This window comes from Gobius niger (assembly GCF_951799975.1).
Source record: "Gobius niger genome assembly, chromosome: 4".
Taxonomy (NCBI): domain Eukaryota; kingdom Metazoa; phylum Chordata; class Actinopteri; order Gobiiformes; family Gobiidae; genus Gobius; species Gobius niger.
In genome coordinates, this window is record NC_136855.1 from 18,708,979 (window position 1) to 18,730,544 (window position 21,566).

The following is a 21,566-nucleotide window of genomic DNA, read 5'->3' on the forward strand; positions in this document are numbered from 1 at the left end:
TGGTGCTACGGTCTCCTCGCCTGGGAATACCCATGCTGCTGTGCGCTCGAATTATTCCGAACTTCACAGCAGCCTGGGGACCATGGCCGAAATCTTGGCATGGATTTGGGAACCAATCACGGAACGAGGAGGGACAGCAAGACAATGATGTGCTATTCATAGCTTGTAGTTTGTTTACGGTTTACGGATATATATTTCATTTACAGATCCAACAAGACAGCAGCAGACGCGACACCATCTTTCGCCAGCTTTAGACCGTGTTCTAAATAGTTTTTTTTTTTTTTTTTACATCAGAGCAAAGTTATACAACTTACTAATTTTCAAGCAAAATCATCCTACACATAGATGAAACATGTTCATATTCAAATAAACAATCTATAAGACAAAACAACAAAAACACAGGGGTCTGCTAATTCACAATAAGATTGTATTTTTCAAGAAGAGTGATGGATTTAATTCGTTTTTTATTACTTACATTCATTTTCTCAAGCGAGGCCAAATACATTTTTAAATCAGATTCTTTAAAGTGGAACCATGAGGGTATTTTTTCGCACCATTTCATTTTGTGGATATAATATTTTGCAAGTATTATAAATAAATTTATTATAAATGTTTCATCTGAAGCGAAGGTGGTATTATCAAAGGTCAGTAAAATATGATTTTTTGTCAATGTAATACTAACACCAATTATTCTTGTGAGGTAGTTCTGTACATCAGACCAAAAAGTGCAAACAAAAGGACAATCCACAAATAAATGTTCAATACTTTCACCATCACCTTGACAAAAATAATCAAGTAACAGTCACTTTACTTTGACTCAAGAAGAAGTAGTCGTTTACTCAAGCGATATAAGAGAAACAAAACAAGAAATTATGTAAAAACCCTGGTAGTTCTAAAGGAAATGCCTGGAAAATATCCCCTGTTTTTTAATTCTCTGAAGAATAAAGTACATGAAACACAAGCTACCTCTATGTGTCAACATGAAGTTTTGTCACTTAGAGATTTACACACTGTAAAACGAGTAGCTCAAAGAAACGTACAGATACGTTAATACTACTTCATAGAAGTAAAAACTACTCTAAAAAATACAATTACTTAAATTATAGGAAATGCACAAAACAGAGTTCAAGGAGGAATATCAATACACATTTCCGGCTACATGTTGGTCAGTAAAGGTTATGTGGTTTAAGTGTACCCTTTCCCCTTTTACTATTAACTTACTATGTAATTATACACCTAAGTTAGGGTCCTGGGACATCCTCTGCAGAGTCCTAAGGCAGCCTATGACAACATCCTACGAGGCATAAGAAGCGTATCATGAGTCTGTCTCTGTGTAGTCTGCCTGCATCTTTTCTAGAAAGTCCTGCCTGGGGCGTTTGTGGGCCGGGCTCGCTCTCTGTTTTCCTCCATGATCCTGATACGTGGCTGTTTGGGAAAGCCCAGTCTGCAGCTGTGATTCCTGCGTTAGCCTGGGCAGCTGGGATCCAGCTCAAACTCAGCCGCCAAGCCTCGTTTCATCATCGGCCTGGATGGCAGGGACACACTGGTGCAGGGACAGTCGGAAACACATGGTATTTATATGTTTTAGTTGACATTCCCGTTTTAATGTTTTGTTCCGTTTGTGCAGCTCTTAGGTTAGCATCAAAATGTTTAGTCTAGTGAGCATTAGCTTCAATCTGCAGTGTTTACGTGCTGCTAACGCTAGCCGTGCGTGCCTACGTGCACCGGGGGCTAACGGTGGCTAACTTTAGGTAAATGTAGCAGCTTCTCCGTAATGTCATTAAAATGTGCTTTTAACTCTCGATTGTTAATAACATTATGTTTTAGTTGCTTGAGTTTGAGTTACTTGCTTGCTTATTTGGGAAAAAGTTGCTCACTGCTGGACAGAGAAGTTTTATTTTATTCAGAAATTGTTCTAAACTAAAGTATTTTGATAGTAATCGAACCGTATTTTGCCAGACCTTATGGACAAAATGTACCCAATATTTCCGACAAATTTTATCCTAAACTAGACACGAGTTCATGAGGAGGTTGTGAGACTAAATTTGAAAGTTTTCTCTAGATCTGTCTGGATAGAGCAACTTCTGTCATAGTTGAATGACACCACAGTGTTGTTTTATTGCATGGTCATATCATATCAATCATACTGTCAGGAATATCTGGAGCAATTATGGTGTTATTATGGTGTAATAACAAGAGGAAATACTGAGTGCACGACTTGAAGAGCTTTGCCTGTCTGTATATTTTCCATGCAGCATTGCTGGATACTCTTGCATTTTGGACCATGGGCTGGATGAAAGACAGAAGCAGTAGTAAGCCCAGCTGGGCCCTGGCTGTGGTGCTGGTCCCAGTGTTGTTGTTGATGGTGACGTCCCGGGGCGCATCCAGCAGTCAGAGAATGATCCAAACAGAGATGGCTCAAGCCACAGCTACTGCCACAGGCCCGAGTTCCAGCCTCATGGACTGGCTGCAGGCTGCACTGGACCTTTTCAGCTCTGAGGAGGTTCCTGTCCTGCTCCTGTCTCTGCTTGGCTCCATCGCTGTGGGCCTCAGTGGCATCTTTCCATTACTTGTCATTCCCATCGAGGCAGGTGCAGCTCTCAAAACTGAAGGTAAAAATGTAATAGCCTAAACAACACGACTTATTAACTGTCTTTTTTGTTATGGAGGGCTTAACAGTAGATGTGTAATGTATGTTTACAGTTATTTAAAAAAAAGTGCTTTCCCTTCACAGCTGGATCTCAGCGTCTGAAGCAACTCTTGAGTTTTGCCATTGGTGGTCTTCTTGGAGATGTTTTTCTTCACCTTCTGCCTGAGGCATGGGCGCTGGCCAGCTCCTCAGGTAACGAATTCAACACATTTTATATTAAATTTTAATCATGATTTTGCGTTTGCTGCTTCTCTGTAAATGTCATTTTTGTAATGAAACTGGTTGTAATAACATCTCTCCTCTGCTCCTGTAGCTGGTAAACAAAACCACTACACAACGCAGGGTTTGTGGGTAATTGGTGGTTTGCTGGCCTTTTTACTGTTGGAGAAGATGTTTCCAGATGAGGACGGCCTCGATGGTGCTACAGCACAATCTGATTTGAATTTCAACTCTGTAAGTGTTTGAGTGGTGTGTCTTTTTCTAAACTGAGGTCACTTGAGTGCTGAAGCACACTGACAAGTCAATACAGGTTCAGACATAGTTCCACTTTCACCAGGCATCACAGCCAGGGCACTTTCCATTATTAATGATTATACATTTGTTCTACATAGAGTATGTTGGTCTAAAGTCTATATTTTGGTTTGATTACATGTCTGAAAATAAGGACTGGTTATTTTTATAATCGGCTCCTTCCTTGCTCTGAGAAATCCATCACTCAGCTTCTCCACTGTGTCACTATTTTTAGTCTCTTGAAACAGCTGCTTTGACCATTTCAGTGTCCACAGCAGAAGTTATAATGTGAACCCAAAGTATACAATTGACAGAAATTAATCATTGCAAACTGGTCTCCCATTTGTTTATGCATTTGGCCATGTGATAACAATGCAGTGCTTCACTATTTAATCTATATTGTGAACTGATTCAATACCAATAACATCATTGAAATGTGCTTTGATTTATCTAAATGTCAGGATTGCTTTGTATTAATAGTGACAATATTTTGATATTACAGTATATTGTAATCTCAGTCTTAAGCATTTTTTTGGTTTCTTCCATAAAAAAATATAGCGAACAATATTACCTACTCTATTCTACTTACTCTATATAATCTAAAAACAAGTCGTACATGTGAGGCTTAGTGCCACACTGTAGTAAATTAATTTAAAATGTGGTAAATCTTGTGATTACACACTGAATATATACATTGTGATTGCAAGATAAATTCAGTTCAGTTCAGTTCATATTTTGGTCTTTCATCAGATGTTTCAGGATGTGTTTGAAATAAACTGTGAACTGAATCTTGAATAAGAGCAAGACTGCAAATTTTGCAATTTTGGCATTGCTCTTCTGAAAATGTTGTATTTGTCCAAAATTGTGCATTACTGTTTTACAAACCATTGTCTTGTCTTCACAATTTGCACTTAGTGCCAACTTTTCTCAAAGTTAGCTTGTGACCTGAAGCGCCATAAAGATATTCAGAGTTGTTTTTCCTCTGTTATTCACAGAAGCAGTCGGTTTTCAGTGGAAAGACAGAAGTGTCACTCCAAAACGGGCACCACACTGAGTCATGGAAATCTTCCAAGCAACAGAGTCTGCAGGAAGCATCTGAGAAAATCAAGGTACATCCTGAACGTTTCAGATCTAACAAAAAACACAGTGAAGGAACATGTGTCGTTGTTGTTGGTGTGGGCTGGTTATGCAAGTTTGGCTGATTTTATTGTATAATTTGCAAGAATCACCGATTATTTCAGTTCATATTTTTGTCGCAATTATTATTTGGATTTGTTTGACAAATGTTGAGTTGTCCTGATTGGGTAATGCTAGTAAAAAAAACATTTTTTGATGATCCAGAAAGAAGTTTTTGCAATAGAGCTCGTAATTACATAATGATTTAACAATAGAGAGCCATTGTTATTGCACAACTGACACTGCATACTTGTAAAGCATTGCTTCGTCTTTTTTATTTGCAAAATTTTAAATAAAACTTACACCCACAAAAAAGAAAAGCAACTTTTTATTTATTTATTTTTTCCAGACAAGTGGATATTTAAACCTGTTGGCAAACTGCATAGACAACTTCACTCATGGCCTGGCTGTAGGCGGAAGTTTCTTGGTTAGCAAAAAGGTAAGAAAACTGCGTGTACTTTATTATTATTACTTTTATCTGGCGTGTGACTTGCTTTGCCTTGTCTTTCTGAGCGAAGGTATTGAAGAACCTGAATTAATTACAGTTGGCAGGATTTTGTCGTAATTTATTTGATCTCCTGCATGTACATTTTTCAAAAGACCAACACAAGCAATTTAGTCTCAGTGCAGCCATGTGTAAGATTGAAACGTGCACAACACCTCCCATGTGATGGCTTGGCAGCACACTCTGAGCATTTGGCTGAATAAAGTAGACCAGTTGTAGTTTTATTTTTAGTCTTGGATACAACACATTCATAATTGGAAATCAGTTTCTATGTGACTAATAATGAATGCATTTTCTATAGCTTTTCAGATGTAATCCTTTCAAATACGCTAACAGTCATCGGGAAAAAAGTGCAAAGTAATGCCTTACTTTGGTAGATGACTGTTTTTTAGTGGTGTGGCTAAGGAGAGAGTCCAGCTGGAGAGACATAAGGCGAGCAGCGTGAAGCGTGGGTCCACGTGCCAGAGAGGAAGTTATCTACGCACATGTCTATAACTAATGTACAAGACCTCACACCAGTCGTTCATGTTTAGCAGCTCCAAGTGAAGCACCACACACACTTTCACATATTAGACTTGTCAACTCTAAAACCAGTGTAATTATATGCTTACTTGTATTTGAAAGAATATGGACTGAATATAGATGAATGAAAAAACTCGCTCACACAACCTCAAGTATGTATATGATGACAGAACACTATAAAATGCTGTAAACGCCAATAACATGTAGATTCAACATTTGACTGTTTTATTTTTATCAACGCCACTCGAAGGTCAGTAACCATGGTGGTACACTGTCAACAATAGCCACATAGGTGTGGTGGTTCTCAACCTTTTGGAGCCACGACCCCCTTTATAACCCCCCGCCCAGGTCACACCGTGAGGAATGGGAACATTAGCCTACACAATTCATAAAAAAACAAAGAAAAAACAAATGGTTAAAAGAAAATTCATCAAATTAAGAAAATTATGGCACTCTGGTAAAAAAGCACACACATGCTCCAATGAAATATTATATTACATACTAATGCAAAAATATGTATATTTTATCTACATGATCTGGCAACCCCCCAAATTTGTCTTGCGACCCCCTTGGGGGTCCCAGCCCCCAGGTTGAGAACCACTGGTTTAGACCATAGAAATAAAAAGGAGACGGCTAGTCCAGGAGACTTTTCAGAGTTTTCCTATTGCCCTTAGCATTAGCCATCAATCATAGCAAATTATGAACGATCCAGATGGTGAGGTCAAAGCCTCGTTAGAAATCATTAATGAATGTACAGCAACACCATTTGAGATTTTACTTCTGATACCAATTAGCGTATAAAAGTGAGCTAATCAATTTCAGTTTTTGCTTTTTGTGGGGCTGGATACACATCCAGTGGCCACTAAGATGTTAATGATAAAGAAATCACACAAATTATATAAATGCCATGAAAAGGACAAACCATACCTCCCCATACGTTAGTATTGCACCTGTCTTCCCTGTTCATTTGTATGGGAAAGAATGGGCACGTTTGTAGGAACAGGCTCCAATAGCTAAAGACATTTCTGTGAATTCTATGGTTTAGATGCTTGATAACTCCAGAAAGAATTTATCATGGATTCAACTGCATATTTTGTAGGAACTGTAGTCCATATATGGCCCCGTTTACTTTGTTTATTGTTTGGTTTTGTTATGGTTTTTTTTTTATATATAAAATGTGAGACTAAATGACAAACGCCAACTCGTTATTTCAGACGGGCTTATCAACACATGAGCTCACAAATAAAGGCTAGACTGAGGTGCTTCATACAGTGCTAATGTTTTGATCTCCACATGATTATTTATATGTTGTTAATGCATGAATAATACTTAGAGTTTTTATAGCCTGTTGTTGATTGTCCTCATGCACTCTCCGTTCAACACTGACGGGTGCTGCTCACTCTGTTTCCGATTTGCATACATTTTCATTTTGATGACTCCTCTTACAGGTTGGCTTCCTCACCACCTTTGCCATCCTGCTTCATGAAATCCCTCATGAGGTGAGCCAGACAAATGTTTTCTAATAACTGTGCGGTCTCCTCTGGCTTTAGTGTTGACATAGTTTGAGTAAAAGTTTGAGCTCGTTCACCTCCGTGTAAACATAAGCTGCTGTGTGTGTCTAGTCCTGTGTTGTAATAAATGTCATGATCCGCAGGTGGGAGACTTTGCCATTTTGCTGCGCGCCGGATTTGATCGCTGGAGTGCCGCACGCATGCAGCTATCCACAGCCCTGGTCGGGATCTTGGGGGCGTGTGTCGCCCTATGCACACAGTCCCCGAAAGGAACAGGTACAGTTTAAACTTTTGTTATTGAAACGGGAAACTTTCAGCTCCTTGGTACCTGTTACAATCGCGAAATCTCCCTTTGTGTTTACAGATGACACATCCTCCTGGATATTACCTTTCACTTCTGGAGGGTTTCTCTACATTGCTTTAGTCAATGTGCTTCCCGATCTGCTGCAGGAGTCCAGTTTAAGGTTGTACGTTTATGCAAATAGATTTTAAATAAACATTTTCTCTCTATTAAAGTGGCTTAAAGTGTAGATGAAATGAGGATGGCGAAGTGGACAGAGCTGTTTTGGGCGTGTACCTTTAGCTATTGTGTGAAAAATGGATCAGGTTTTCTCAGATGTCAAAAACAAAGAACGACTTTTTATGTTTCTCTCTTTTTAAAAACGCAAATAGCCTGTCACCTGTGTTCCTAAATCTTGAACAGTGATGGGTGTCTTACCTTTTTGCTAGCTAGAAAATGCAATAAATGTAATCCGAAGTTTCCAGTTCAACATGAACTGAGAATCTCCTGTCCCTTTAAGACCCTCCTCCCCTTCGCTCCACCATCAAAACAAAGTCTGACGCTTCTCCGGCTCTGCAGCTGTAGCTGCTGTCGGACATCAGCTCTATTAGATTTTATATTAGTGTTTTGTATGTGCTGAGATGGAAGATGAATGTTTTTTTGTATGTTGTTTATTAGGGAACAACATTGTACATAGGTAGAAAAAAAAGAAGAAAAAAAACTCGAAAGTTTTCACATAATACGGCCATTTGAAATATGAGTCTAATTCAAAGGCTTGACGAGCATTTTAGACCCAATAATTTGATTAATTGTACGTTTTTCTCGTTTTACAGGCAATCAATGCTCCAGATCCTGCTCATATTCTCCGGTGTGGCTGTGATGGCTCTTCTGTCAGCCATTGTATAAACCTGCAAGCTCGTCTTTCTTACTTTCCTATATTCAATGTAGAAATACTACACTCCACAATTAATGTTACATGACTGAAGTTGGCACTTTATGAACTTAATGGACTCTAAGAAAAAATGTGCCAAATTTTGAAAACGAGGGAATTATATGAACGGCTGTTACCAAAAACTGACAATCTGTTTTGCACATCACAGGCAGCGGCACGTCACTCTGGTTACTGCACCTGCGAATGGCCTTTTACTTTTTATTTGAGATATTTATAATGTAAATGTTTGTATTTCCATGCAGCTGCTGTATTTATTGAAAAGGACACGAGCATCGCCTGTTTTTATCGTCAACCAAAAGGTGCCAAAAACAGCACATTTCTGTCTTCAGTTCCCATTGACAGTAACTGTATGATATACAGTCTGTAGTTAGCAGAGTTACTTAAGCAATAATTGTATCTTTTTATAAATGAATGAACATGTTTGGATATAGTAAAGAAGAATCTAGAAATAATATTTTGCTTTGATGTATATTTCTGTAAAAAAAAATATTCCCAAAACACACCATAACGATATAAAGTAGTTGTGAGCATTGCCTTATTCGCTTTACCTTGAAATAAATGAACACCACATCACAGCGTGAAGTCATTCTGTTTCATCTTGATGTCCACGAACAATAACTTTGTATTCTTTACTGTTTAGGCTGTGTTATGAGCTGGACAGGCACACTGTTACTGGACTAGTGGTCATTAGCACCCGGAGATATCGATTAGACAGTAAAAGGTGCTGAGGCAGGGCCCTGTTCTCCACTGGGGAGGGGTTTGATCTGAACAGTTTTGAGTGTCACATGGGACCAGAGGCTACACAGAGGCTGTCCCGGGGAAAAGGCAGGGCAGATTTCTGTTGCCATAACGACCGGAATGTTGTCTGTAAATCAGCATTAACGTGTCGTCCATTGTTTCTCAAAATGTAAGTATTTATGTGCATACCTCTGCATCAACTTTCACCATTTGGAAAGCTGTGTTCTGTCACATTACACACAACATGTTAGAATTATTGTGGTACCGGTGAAAAACATCTAAACACACACACGTGCCTTAATGTCTCCGTGCTAAACAAGTGTTGTTTCTGTGAATATCCACTGATTGTGCTGATACATTAGCTAATTGGGGCCAACTTCTCCAACATACCTTCTCTGTCAAAGTAATGTCCCCCCCCCCCCGACACATGGTCTAATAGTTTGGCCGTGTGGTCTGGAAGTGAGCAGTGAGGCTTCACAAATGACCACTCCCCCTCAGCCTGGTCCTCGGCCCGCAGCATCCCGGAGGAGAGACAGCGCCGCTACATTCCTGCTCTCAGCATCCTCCGGCCCCCCTCCCCCTCCCCCTCGCGCGCTCTGCTCCTGTACCATAACAGATGGTGGCAACAACATAGCATCCAGAGGCTCACCACAACAAAAGACGACGCTGGCTCGGCTCAACCATGTCTCCAGCCCGCAGCTGCGACAGGCTGTGAGTGCCGTCGTGATTGATTTCACGCGGTACCACGAGCACTGCCACGGAGACGAAACCTGCTTCTGCTTCTTGCGACTGTTCGGGCTCTCCATCGAGTGGAGGAGGAAGATGGCCGCTATGAAAATGTTAACCAGCGCGGGGCTCTTCTTGGCCGTGTGCGCGCTGGGGTTGCTCGCCATGGCAATATGCACCGACTACTGGTACGAGACGGACGCAAGGCGACACCGAGAGAGATGTAAGAACTATGCCAACAAGCGATACGACCCGGGATACATCTACATCTCCAACCCCAACCTCCCCCTCAAGATGCCCCCAAAGAGCGCGCTGGAGAGGAAAGACAGAGGCCCAGATGTGGCTCCGCTCCGCAGGGTTAAGCGCCACTTTGTGCCAGCCTCATCCGCCATGGAGTCCCACTGCAGCCGGCAGTTCAACTCCACCATCCTGGGCCTTTGGAGGAAGTGTCACCGGGAGGGCTTCGACCTGGAGACGGAAGACCTTATCTACAAAGGTAAACAGCCCTGGCGCTAGCAGCCAGACAGCAGGCCATGGTGCTGCGCTCACCTATACAGGCCGCTCCAAAACACGAAGCTCTTGATGTGCTTAAGCTCACCTGGCTTGTAACAGATGTTTAGCACCACGAGCAGTATGTTTTTATAATGGCATTTTAAGACAGTCTCCCTGCTCGTTCCCTATTCCAGTTGTGATGAAGGTGCCCACACGTTTTACCTGTATTTGCCTGCCTCTTTTTGACCATATGAACAACATATCTCAATCTCGGTGAACTACTTAATAATTATCCTGGTCACAAGACAAACACAGCCTGCAGATTGTATCATCCCCATTTTTAACAGATTTGGTCCTGAGTGCATATTCTCACCCCCCTCTCCTGTCTGTGAGGCTGGGAGCCCTCCACACAGTGTGACATAATGGCTGGTGTCCTCCATATGTTTTGTGGCAGCTCCCAGCCATATCCTGTCAATGTGAATGACAGTGAAGTGGTGGCTAAAAGGCTTTCACAGAATACTTCGAATATTTAGTAGCGCAGACAAGAACTAGTGCAGCTGCTCTTTTCACAGCACAGGCCTCACTCTGTGTCGGACAAATTAGCACATTGGCTGATATTGCATGGGCTCTTTGTAACGTTTTCCTGGTCTAAATGTTGTTTTTAAACGACAGCACAATGCAATTTCCAATCATATAATTACTATGCATTTATTAAGAACACATGAAGTGCATTTCATTGGTGCAGCGTCTTCAAATTTTGTCCACACATTGCTATAGATAATTTGTCTCTAACAGTCATATTGCATCTTTGACATTGATCTGGAAAACCATTTTCCGTTTAGCTTAATCTAGATGGAGTGTATTATATTCAACACATCAAATCAAATTGAACCTGTCTGTTTTCAGTGGATAACAACTTTGGCTTTACTTCAGTGAGTTTGGTAATTTTCTCCAACTTTCTGCTGTGCACAGCCATAACATTTGTAAAGGCGTTACTGTTATGCACATAAGGTGACACAGTTAAACCGAGCAAAGCCAAGCGACTATGGGCCTTAGGTGGGCCAGCAGTTGCACGACTCACAGAGGGAAACCTTCAGTTCATTCGCTCTAAAGCAATAGCATTTTTTGTTTCTCAATTTAGGGATAATGTTTCGGATACAGCACACATTTCCTTTAAAGAGCCCATATCATGCTGTTGTACACCTTCACCTTTAGGCAAATATTTTACCTCTGACAAAATGCAACACTCATTTGTTATGAAATTTGAGTTGTTTTCTTTTCTACCCGGAAGTTAGGAGGTAGAACGTTTGCTTTCTCTGTGGGCGCTTTCTGTTTCATGACGTCCGCTCGTATTCTGAGACGCAACCTTAAACTGTTGTTGCTCAAAGTGTTCTGCTAGACTTTTAACAGGTGCCCCCCAAAGGTCTCATATCACTCCAGTCTTGTTGGCTCTCCATCGGCTCCCTTTAAAATTCAGGATTGATTTTAAGAATTAAGTGCTGACTTTCAGAGCCTTAAACAGTCAGGCCCCACAGTACATCCTGGACCTTTGTGAGCCCGTACTCCTCTGGCCACACTCTTCAGTCCCCTGGCCAGAACCTGCTTATAGTCCCCAAGACTCAATATAAGACCCAAGAGACTGCCCCTGTCTCTGCTTCTGGACGACTCTTGACTCTTTTAAAAAGGATCTGAAGACATGTTTATTTAAGAAAGCTCTTGGTTGATGGGTTTTCACTAGTGTCACTTTAATGTTACTCATTCTTTTATTTGTCTTCTTGAGTATTAAACTTTAGTTTTTTGGTTTCTTTTTGAAAGACACTAGGTAGAAACAAACAAAGCTGTTCAAATACCTTACGCGTTTCGACGGACAAGGAACTACTTCCGTCTTCGTCAGAGGCGTCTCCCGACGTGCATGATGCGTCTCTTATTGGGATGTTGTCACGCCTGGGAACAACAACATCCCAATAAGAGACGCATCATGCAGCTTTGTTTGTTTCTACCTAGTGTCTTTCAAAAAGAAACCAAAAAACTAAAGTTAATGTTACTCATGTTTACATTTTTATATTGTTTGTTTTTATCTCTTCTCTTGTACAGCACTTTGTGATTTTATCTGTGAAAAGCGCTTCAGAAATAAATTTACTTACTTTCTAAATCTTTATAGCAGGAATGTGACAGAGTCGTCCACGCTTGGATTTGCAACAAACATCTTTGTAAATGTTGCCATGGGCCAGCCCTCAACTGCATAGGGTTGCAAATGCTATGGGAATTCAAAGAAATATATTGTAAAATATGAAATTAACAGGGAATTAGCCCAGATGATGCGTTCACTTTTGGCTTTAAGTGAGATGTGATTAACATGTATTCAAAGAACGGAAAAGGCACCAAATGCTTTGACAAAGTAGAGTTTGGGGAAATGTGTGTAAATTGTGTTCAACGCTTTGACAAAGGAGTCTGTTTCTGAGCTGTGAGGTCAGTCAGCTGGTGACTTGGCACAGTGAATGTCATTTCAGTTGAGAAAACTGTAAGACTCAGCATTAAACATGCGTGGATGGTGGGAGGGAGTTAAAGTGTGGCAGATTTCATTTAGGAAAGATTATTTTTGTGAGGCAGCACCATTAACACCTCTGCACATAACCAAAGCAGATTCTGATGTGCTTGACATCACCAGACAAGACATTATGTATAAATTGTCTGAGGATGTTTAATAACTTCTGGAGGAAATTATGAATCTGTTTCAGTCTAAGTTGTCAGGGAAGCGAGCATTAGCTTGCCAGAAGCAAATAACCACTGAAGGAAAAGAACACTTAATAATACTTATTTGAAACACTTTAGAAATTGCTCTGTCTGGCTCTGTGTCTGTATTGTTCATCTAAGTCTAGATGCCGAGTTGCAGCATTAAGCTTAAAGTATGAGCAAACTCTGTGAACTGTCACTGTGTTATACTTATAAGGTTTTAAATATTTATAACTCAGTTTAATAATCAAATTGTATTTATTTAGTTTATTTGCATGTTAATGAACACACATTGGACTCATGCATGTAAGCACACCACACCAGAAAGCCTTGGGCTACAATTTTCTTTCAAAGGTGAGATGCAATGGCAGATTTTTTACATGCCATGACAGAGAAGTCGTCTTTTGTGCAGAAAGGAAGCGGGTCTGATTAGCCAGACTATTTAAATTGTCCTAAATAAGTTTAATTGTAGCACTTTTCAAACTCACAGAGGTCTCAGTGGTGAGCTACATCTGTCTTAGCTGCCTAGTGGCAGACTCCAGACATGTGACCACCAGTCTGTTCCTCCTACGGCCTCTCAAACAAAAGCAAGGTGGGAGAAGTGTCACAAACCCAGTGGCAGTAGTTGTTTAAAGCTGATCATATATTTCAAGTTCTAACCTATGAAATGATGAAATGTACCTGGTTTCCTAATCTAGACTCTGCTCAGACACTTTTTTGATACAAAAAAGTTATTCTCAACATTTGAATGGAAGCCAAGATTCATTGCTCTACAGTTTGTGCTCACTGTAAATTATGAAGCCAATGCTGTGCATGTGTAAACAATTTTAAGAGCTTAGCAAATGTGAATCAGAATTTTACAATACATAAATGAGAAAGACATCGGACATAACATTTACAAACCAGTGATCAGAGACCAACAAAAGCTATTGTGTGTCTATGGGGACACTTTTCTCAACTATAGTCTGTGTAGCAGCTGAATTTGGTTGATTTCTGCTCATTTGTTGTAAACATGATCATAGCTGATGTCCCAGTGTTATGACAGCATCTCTTTAAAAGGAAATGTCTGTGTTTCAGTTTCAAGTGGTAAAGAGACACTGCTAATTTGTGATGCGCAGTTAAATCAGAGAGAAGCAACTAATGCATCAGTAATGTTTTGTTTTAAGGGCGCAGTGGTTTTGTGATTTATGTGATATTTCATGCAATATTGTCATACTGATAAAGTGTGGGATCTCACATTAATAACTATTGTCTGTTTATTCTAAATTAAAGTGATCTGAGGTAAAGGGGATCTGAGGTACACGTTTAATTTAAACATGAGTCTTTTATTTGTTTAACATACTGCACATATACTCACATGAGTTCAAAATGGAAAACATAAAATAACGATGAACAAGTAATGTATATTTTAGGACTCCCTTAATATTTGAGGGAAATACATATAACTTACTGTACTTACTGTACTTGCGCTGTATCTCCTTTAGGGGTGTAACTATTACATTACTAAATTCACAACCCTCTTGCATAATTGTATCGTAGGATATTTTCTATTATCTTCCAACATCATATCGTGGGTTATAATATATTTTGTACTGTACTGTTGTGCTCGAATGACCAGTTTGTCCATCTTTCTTTCAGGAATAATTCAGAGGTGTACTCCAGTCAAATATCACTACACTTCGTCCATCCTTCCGAGGAATTTACCCACCAACATCACCAAGACCATACGGCAGGACGAGTGGCACGCGCTCCGTGAGTGTTTTTCACATCTGCTCAAACCCAAAGGAATGATTTTTTTCAATCTGTTTTCTCCGTGAGCATCTGAATACTAGAAGAATATGTTTTTCAGTTTGATTTAGCTGTCTGGCTCTAATATGCTACAGAAGGGCTCGTCCAAGGTGCAAATACACATAGAGGTTTACTTGAGGAAGGGCATTTGATGATCTCAAAATAATATGATGAAAATATTACTCTCATCACTGGAGGAAGCAGATACTTACTGTAGATCAGGGATGATGACTTAGACGCCAAATGCAAACGTTTTCTATTTACATTTTTAACTTCAACATTTGTTTTGAAACTTCACCTTCAAGATTCCAAGCCTGGCTGGCGTCTGAATGATCCAGTAAAACCTACACAATGCAAGACTTATTAATTATTCAGCCCATATTCATACCAAACAAACCAAAGGAGTTAAAACATGTTGTTAAAGGGAATGTTAAATTGGACATTCAATTTTGTCTCATATTGAGCTGGAACGCCTCTCCATCGGTGAGTGACTCCCTGGTCAAATAGGTTTTAGTATGTGGCCCTTGAAGATACAGTGAGAGGACAAAGTGAGTAGTTCTGCCTAAATTGCTCATAAAATGTGGTCTGATTTGTTAATAATAATAAAAAAAAAAATTCTTTGTTAAAATCACAAGAATAAGTAAACAGTGTCTGCTTAAACTAATACCACCCAAACATTCACATCTATCATATTTTTATAACATTGGGCATAACATTCACAGGACAGCGTGGAATAAGTGAGCACACCCTTAGATTTAATAGCGGGTTGACCCTCCTTGGCAGCAATAACTTTATCCAGACGTTTCCTATAGAAGAAGAAGAAGAAGAAGATCTTTATTTATATAGCGCCTTTCACAGACATGGTCACAAAGCGCTTTACATGAGACAATTGTACATTCACTCCATACTTGGTGGTGGAAAGCTACGTTTGTAGCTTCAGTTTCCCCTGGGGGAGACTGACAGAAGCGCTTTCGCGACTACACACGTCTGTGCCAACGGACCCTCTGACCACCACCATACATTCACTCACACATCATTCATCCTGGCCTATTGTGCATGTTTTTAGTGGTAGGGGAAACCGGAGTGCCCGGAGGAAACATACGCAGACACGGGGAGAACATGCAAACTCCACACAGAAAGGCTCCGTGCAGGTGGGAATCGAACCCGGACCTTCTAGCTGTGAAGCGAGAGCACTAACCGCTGCTATAGTTGCTGATTAGACAATCATGATGAATCCTGGACCATTCCTCTTTACAAAACTGTTGTAGTTCAGCAAGATCTGGGATGTCTGGTGTGAATGACTTTCTTGAGGTCATGCCACAGCATCTAAATCAGGTTTAGGTCAGGACTTGGGGCTATTCCAGAACGTATATTTTATTCTCCTGAAACCATCCTGAAGTTGATTTACTTTTGTGCTTTGGGTCATTGTCTTGTTGTAGCTCCATCCTCTTTTGAGCTTCAGCTGTTGGACAGATGGCCTCAAGCTTTTCTGCAAAATATCTTAATAAACTTGAGAATTAATTTTTACATTGACGATTGCACGTTATCTCCCACACCATGGCTCCCTGCAGTGGAATCATTGAATATTCTGCGCTGTGCCCTCGGAGTCATCTTTACAGGGTGGCCACTCCTTGGAAGTGAAGCCACGGTGCCAAACTGTCTCCATTTATAGACTATTTTTCTAACCGTGGATTTATGATCATCAAGACTTTTAGAGGTGGTTCTGCAACCATTTCCAGCTTTATACAAATCAACAATTCTTGATCATGGGTCTTCAGAGAGCTCAGGCGAGGCATGGTGCACATCAGACAATGCTTCTCAACAAGAGACAATTCTTAACTAGTGAGTGTTTTTCAGTGGCAAGAGCAGCATTAAGCCACACTTCAGTGATTGGACTTCAGGTTGGCTCACAACTGACTTTTAAATGTCTGCAGAAATTTGTCTTATTAGCTCTTAGCCAGGGGGTGTACTCACTTATTCCGTACATGTTATTGCCAATAATAATATGATACCATGTAATTGTTTGGGTGGTATTAGTTTAAGCAGTCACTGTTTACTCATACTTGTGATTTTAATGAAGAGCAGAATGTTGTAACATAAATATTGATGATTGTATAGTCACTGGAATATGATAAAATGACTATATGTCATATCTTCTTTGTGCATAGTTAATGAATGTATCTATTTCTTAAGTACGAAAGGGGGTAGGCTCTAACAAGCTGAAGCTTCTGCCTACTTCTTTTGAGCATCATATCCACGTTATTTATTTATCTATTTGGCTATTCACCTACGCATTTATCTTTCTTTTGCTTGATTACTGTGCTGAATTCTGCTCCTATGAAGAACTTTATGGAGCTCAGATGCTCAAATAAAAAAAATGAAATGAAATGAATGAAGATCAGACCAATTTAGGCAGAAATGTAAGAAATTCCAAATGGTGTACTCACTTTTTCCTCCCACTGTTAAAGTTCCAACACCGCTGCCCTGCCTTAGATTGACAGGGCTCAAGGAGTGTATCTTGACACAGTTGAACTCATGTTTCTTATTATGGGCATCCCAATAGCCTCATCAGCAGATAACTTACTAATTACAAGCCACATTTTGAAGTCTAGACCAAAGGTTCTCAGGTCATCCCTCTGAGGGGTCTGCTGCTTCTTGTGCCTGGGTTATCTGAGTCCATGTTTCACAGATCAATGCTCCCCTTTAGGCAGTTGGGAAGTGTGGACAGGCATCTATACTCGCAGTGCCGGACTCTGACCTTGGATTATGTCATCAAAGATTATCAATAAGTTATACAGGGTTACTCTCAATGTTCAGACATGACTGTCATATGAAACCAAATTGATTACCCATTTAAGTTGAGAGTGTAGTAGTTGTAAAAGTACACCATGGATTGTGTAACTTACATATTTTTTCGTTTTTTGTGGGTTTGTTCACTTTATTTTGACCCAAGTACAATAACTCTCTGTGGCTGCTTAGTAATTAGGTCTCTATAGCCTTATACTCAAGTTGAGACGGTGTTTTTTCCCTTCACCTGAACCATTGTGCTCTGTTGCAGACTTGAGGAGGATGACCGCGGGCTTCGTAGGCATGGCGGTGTCCATCATCCTGTTCGGCTGGATCATTGGAGTGCTGGGATGCTGCCAGCAGCATGACCTCATGCAATATGTAGCTGGGCTACTCTTTCTCATGGGAGGTACAGCAAAATCACACAAACACATATCTAGATCCTTACAAAATGTTTGCGTTCTCCTAAATTTGGACCTAGGTTTTCTTCAGGTGATAAGGCTGTGTTATATTGTTAAAACTGCATTTATCATATAACTTCAAGTGTTATTGATGGACTTTTTTGCATAATTGTTGCTGGTTTTACACATATAAACAGGTAAGCACAAACATGTTCACATGTACTTAACACAGGCTTACGTTTATGCAAGTACATGCAGAACATCATGATACAATATGTGATTCATTTTAATTGGGGGCTTCCCATCAGTGGAAATGGCCGTATCTGCTATTCATATGCCTCACGATCTGCACTCAGCACATGCATAATTAATGATACGGATGCTGTCTGAATCACTGCTGTCTGCTCACAGGAACATGCTGTATCATCTCCCTCTGCACATGCGTGGCAGGAATCAACTTTGAATTGTCGCGCTATCCCCGCTACATATATGGCCTTCCTGAGGACATTAGCCATGGCTATGGCTGGTCCATGTTTTGTGCCTGGGGGGGTCTAGGCCTCACGTTGCTGGCTGGCTTCCTGTGTACCTTGGCCCCCTCCCTCAGTACGCCTGCCCGCACAACAACCCATAAGCCAAGGCAGGAGAACGGCACCGTGTGACAGGACAGGAGTGACTGACCACTGAACGCACAAACAACACCCTCGAACCCGTGACGTGTAACTGCAGCTGTTTGTGTCTCATCACCGTCTCGCACCGCCCTCATCCTCATCCTCAGTGTTCAGTGTGCCTGACAGAGAAGGAAACCCACCACTGGGACATGGCTGTCAGAGCACAAGACTGGAATGGACATGGTAACTGGCAGTGTTCTCTGAAGAGAATATGTCTCAAAATGGTGCTGTATTTCATATGCCACTTACACAGACACACGGAGCATATTATGCATCTATATGCATACACACACCCTTATCCAGTGGAGGATCAGGGGAGAAATCCTCTGAACAGGAGACGAGCAGCAGGCCAAAGCTTTCTGTCAGCATTCCTCTTTCAGTCAAGTGCTGTGTGCTGTGTTACTGTTCATAATGAAAAAATACTCTGGCGATGACTGGCCATGGCTTATCTTTAGTGTAGCATACATTGATATGAAACAAAGCCCCCGGGTGAATGTCTGCAGTCGCAGAAGCGCACTGGGAGTGGACAGGCTTCAGTATGTACAGACACATCTCCATGTAGACCACATCAGTGTTGTGTAGAGTAGATTTTCAAGTAAGAATGTGTGTATGAGTGTGCTGTGGGAAGAGACATTTACGACAGCGTAAAAGTGTGAGTCTAGGCTCCAATAATCTCCATGTCCCTGAACCAAATGCGAAGACGGCATTCAATCACAATCAGTGAAAAGCTACTGCTCAGACGGAGCCATTACTGCCACAATCAGACTAAGCTCAAAACATGTAACTGCTCGTGCTCAGCTCTGCTCTGGTGGACAGTCTCTGTTAATACCTCAGAACTCAAGCAACAATTAACTTCAAATATACCGTAGTACAATACAATAATATAAAGCGTTGATGTGCCCACTAAAATAAAAGCACAAGTGACATCCAAACCTCTACATGCACAAAGTCACTAATCCCCACCCCAGTGTCAGAGGCCAAAGACGACAAAGGGAGGAGTGCCAGTATTGTTCAGCAGATAAAAAAGTGCTTCATGCCATTGGTTTTCTTAGAGTTAGTTGGTTCAGCCTGTAGCATGTGTCCTGATGTTTATTAGAAATCAGCTAATACTTAAAACACTAAAATACGGTGGGCCAAAACAAAAAATGACATAAAATAAAATGGAAAAGGAAGACTCCTTCCAGTAATTATTATAATAGAATTTTATAGTGTCTTGTGTTTACTCTGGCGACTTGTATAATGTATGGATATAAGGGAGACTACAGATGCACACTGCAAAGCACAACTGAATGAACCTACAGTAGATAGATAATGTATTTTTTAATTGATGGAAGGAAATCGCTCAATTACAAAACATGATTTGAGAAAGAGCAGTGGCATTAAAGGCCCTATACCTATTTTCTTTTTGGTTCACAAACAATGAAAGAGGGAGCATGTAATATTTAAAATATTTAAAGTTAGTTGTGGTCCAAACTCAGTCCTAGCTTATTCCTGACACATTTCTAACATCCCAGATGAGCTTAGAAGCACATTTCTCAACTTTCAGGGAGCAATACCATCGCGGTAATGAAAAACCAACTAGCTGCTAGTTCACCATCAACAAAAGGCTTTAAAATTAGATGTATGGAAAACAAATGTGTTTTGTTTTCCGCAAATGTCTACTTTTACAATATACTGACGGACAAACTCATTTATTCCACTACTAGAACAAAAATAAAATTCAGGTACAGGGCCTTTAACAGACAGGAGATGACTCAATGGACATTTGATCAAAGGTTTTTATACAGTTATAAACTGACCTGGAGGCTCCTTATAGATCAGGAGAACAACTAAGGCATGTTTTAAATAAAATCTTCAGTGTCTTTTGGGATCTTTGCACTTTGCTTGGTCAGTGAAAATGAAGTCTGGGTGTGAGTAGTGTTTCAAAAAACGTTGTTTCAAAAGCCACTGGTTAAGAGGGAAAAGGAGCAGAGCATGTCACTATTGTGATGTTTACAAAAGAGTTAAACAGAGGTTTAAAGTAATCTTGTGCGTTTAGGGTCAGTCAATTCATGCTCTTCGTGTGATGATATTATGCCAGTAATATGGACATGAATGAAAATACAGCTGCCATAGACATAACATTGTTTTATATCTATGGTCACCACATGGACGTTGGAGTTGCTGTATTTTTCAGATGTCCGACATTTCACATAATGCAATGCTGTTTGGTGTTTGGTTTTTATAACGTTTTAAGTTCACACTTGAAACTGATTAACAGTAATAGAAGTATTACTCTAAGCAGTAATCTGTAAGTAAAAGTACATTGTGCAAGTAAAATGTGTTGTTGAGACTTAAGCACAAATGCACAGGTCAGTGTTTTTGTGTATTTTTGGTTTTAAAAAAAACAAAACATTTTTTCAGAAACTACAAAGTTTTATTGACAAAAGGCAGCACATATTCATGTCCCAGTTTCAAAGTGAAGAGTCAATGCATGAGAGCAAATTAACCTTATTGGTATATCATGGTTAAAGACAAAAACGGAAGCACACAGTAAAAATCTGACTTAAAAAAGTATGGTCAGCTGTTTTTGTTCTATTAATTATTCAGTTCTAAAAACAAAACTTCCCGTATCTGATGAGAATCTGAGAAATGTATTGTGAAATAAAACTGCTAAACATGTCTCTATTCAAGGAGGCTCCTGTTTTAGTAGCACAATTATTTTCTATTTTGTCCCAGCCCAGTGCAGACATTCAGGGGACAACAGAAGTCTTGCATGACCTCTTTACAATTAGTTTCTTTCAGAATATTTAAACCTGTGTCAATTTTTAATTAATTTATTTTATTGAAATAAAATATCTAATTATTAAGGACTGGTAATGTTTCATGTGTGAACATTGTTGTTGCATTTCAAATATATACATTATCTATTACTGCCAGGATCCACATGAAACTGACGGCTCTTAGATTGTAGTCCCTGAGACCACAGTGCCACCTAGAGGACAGACATCAAGTTGCTGTTGAAGCAAGCATCAAGGGAACATAACGTTTATGGACATTGACCCACACTATGACATTACTTACAAAAATAAAGTTATTTCAATTATTCATCAAGAATTTTAAATATATATTTGGAGTTAATGTGCAT

At 40.1% G+C, this 21,566-nt stretch overlaps 2 protein-coding genes across 2 annotated transcripts; both read left to right on the forward strand.

The window, feature by feature from the left end:
- Positions 1 to 1,311: 1,311 nt before the first annotated feature.
- Positions 1,312 to 8,613, forward strand: slc39a13 (solute carrier family 39 member 13). The gene is made up of 10 exons (XM_079555781.1): positions 1,312 to 1,571; positions 2,256 to 2,612; positions 2,735 to 2,842; positions 2,964 to 3,103; positions 4,156 to 4,269; positions 4,686 to 4,775; positions 6,812 to 6,862; positions 7,018 to 7,150; positions 7,239 to 7,338; positions 7,988 to 8,613. Exons 2-10 carry the CDS (start codon positions 2,285 to 2,287, stop codon positions 8,058 to 8,060), a joined length of 1,137 nt encoding a protein of 378 aa, XP_079411907.1. The 5' UTR covers positions 1,312 to 1,571; positions 2,256 to 2,284; the 3' UTR covers positions 8,061 to 8,613.
- Positions 8,614 to 9,309: 696 nt separating this feature from the next.
- On the forward strand, positions 9,310 to 21,288 carry tmem276b (transmembrane protein 276b). The gene is made up of 4 exons (XM_079555828.1): positions 9,310 to 10,066; positions 14,434 to 14,547; positions 17,642 to 17,779; positions 18,183 to 21,288. The coding sequence occupies exons 1-4, from the start codon at positions 9,325 to 9,327 to the stop codon at positions 18,428 to 18,430; spliced, it is 1,242 nt and encodes a 413-aa protein (XP_079411954.1). The 5' UTR covers positions 9,310 to 9,324; the 3' UTR covers positions 18,431 to 21,288.
- Positions 21,289 to 21,566: the final 278 nt, after the last annotated feature.

Excerpts from the sequence above, each read along its gene's own strand:
- slc39a13 (XM_079555781.1), top strand. The coding sequence starts at position 2,285 with ATGGGCTGGATGAAAGACAGAAGCAGTAGTAAGCCCAGCTGGGCCCTG. Across the intron at positions 4,270-4,685 it reads AAGCATCTGAGAAAATCAAG|ACAAGTGGATATTTAAACCT; the intron begins GTACATCCTGAA and ends TATTTTTTCCAG. Across the intron at positions 7,339-7,987 it reads CTGCAGGAGTCCAGTTTAAG|GCAATCAATGCTCCAGATCC; the intron begins GTTGTACGTTTA and ends CTCGTTTTACAG.
- tmem276b (XM_079555828.1), top strand. The coding sequence starts at position 9,325 with ATGACCACTCCCCCTCAGCCTGGTCCTCGGCCCGCAGCATCCCGGAGG. Across the intron at positions 10,067-14,433 it reads GGAAGACCTTATCTACAAAG|GAATAATTCAGAGGTGTACT; the intron begins GTAAACAGCCCT and ends TCTTTCTTTCAG. Across the intron at positions 14,548-17,641 it reads GGACGAGTGGCACGCGCTCC|ACTTGAGGAGGATGACCGCG; the intron begins GTGAGTGTTTTT and ends GCTCTGTTGCAG.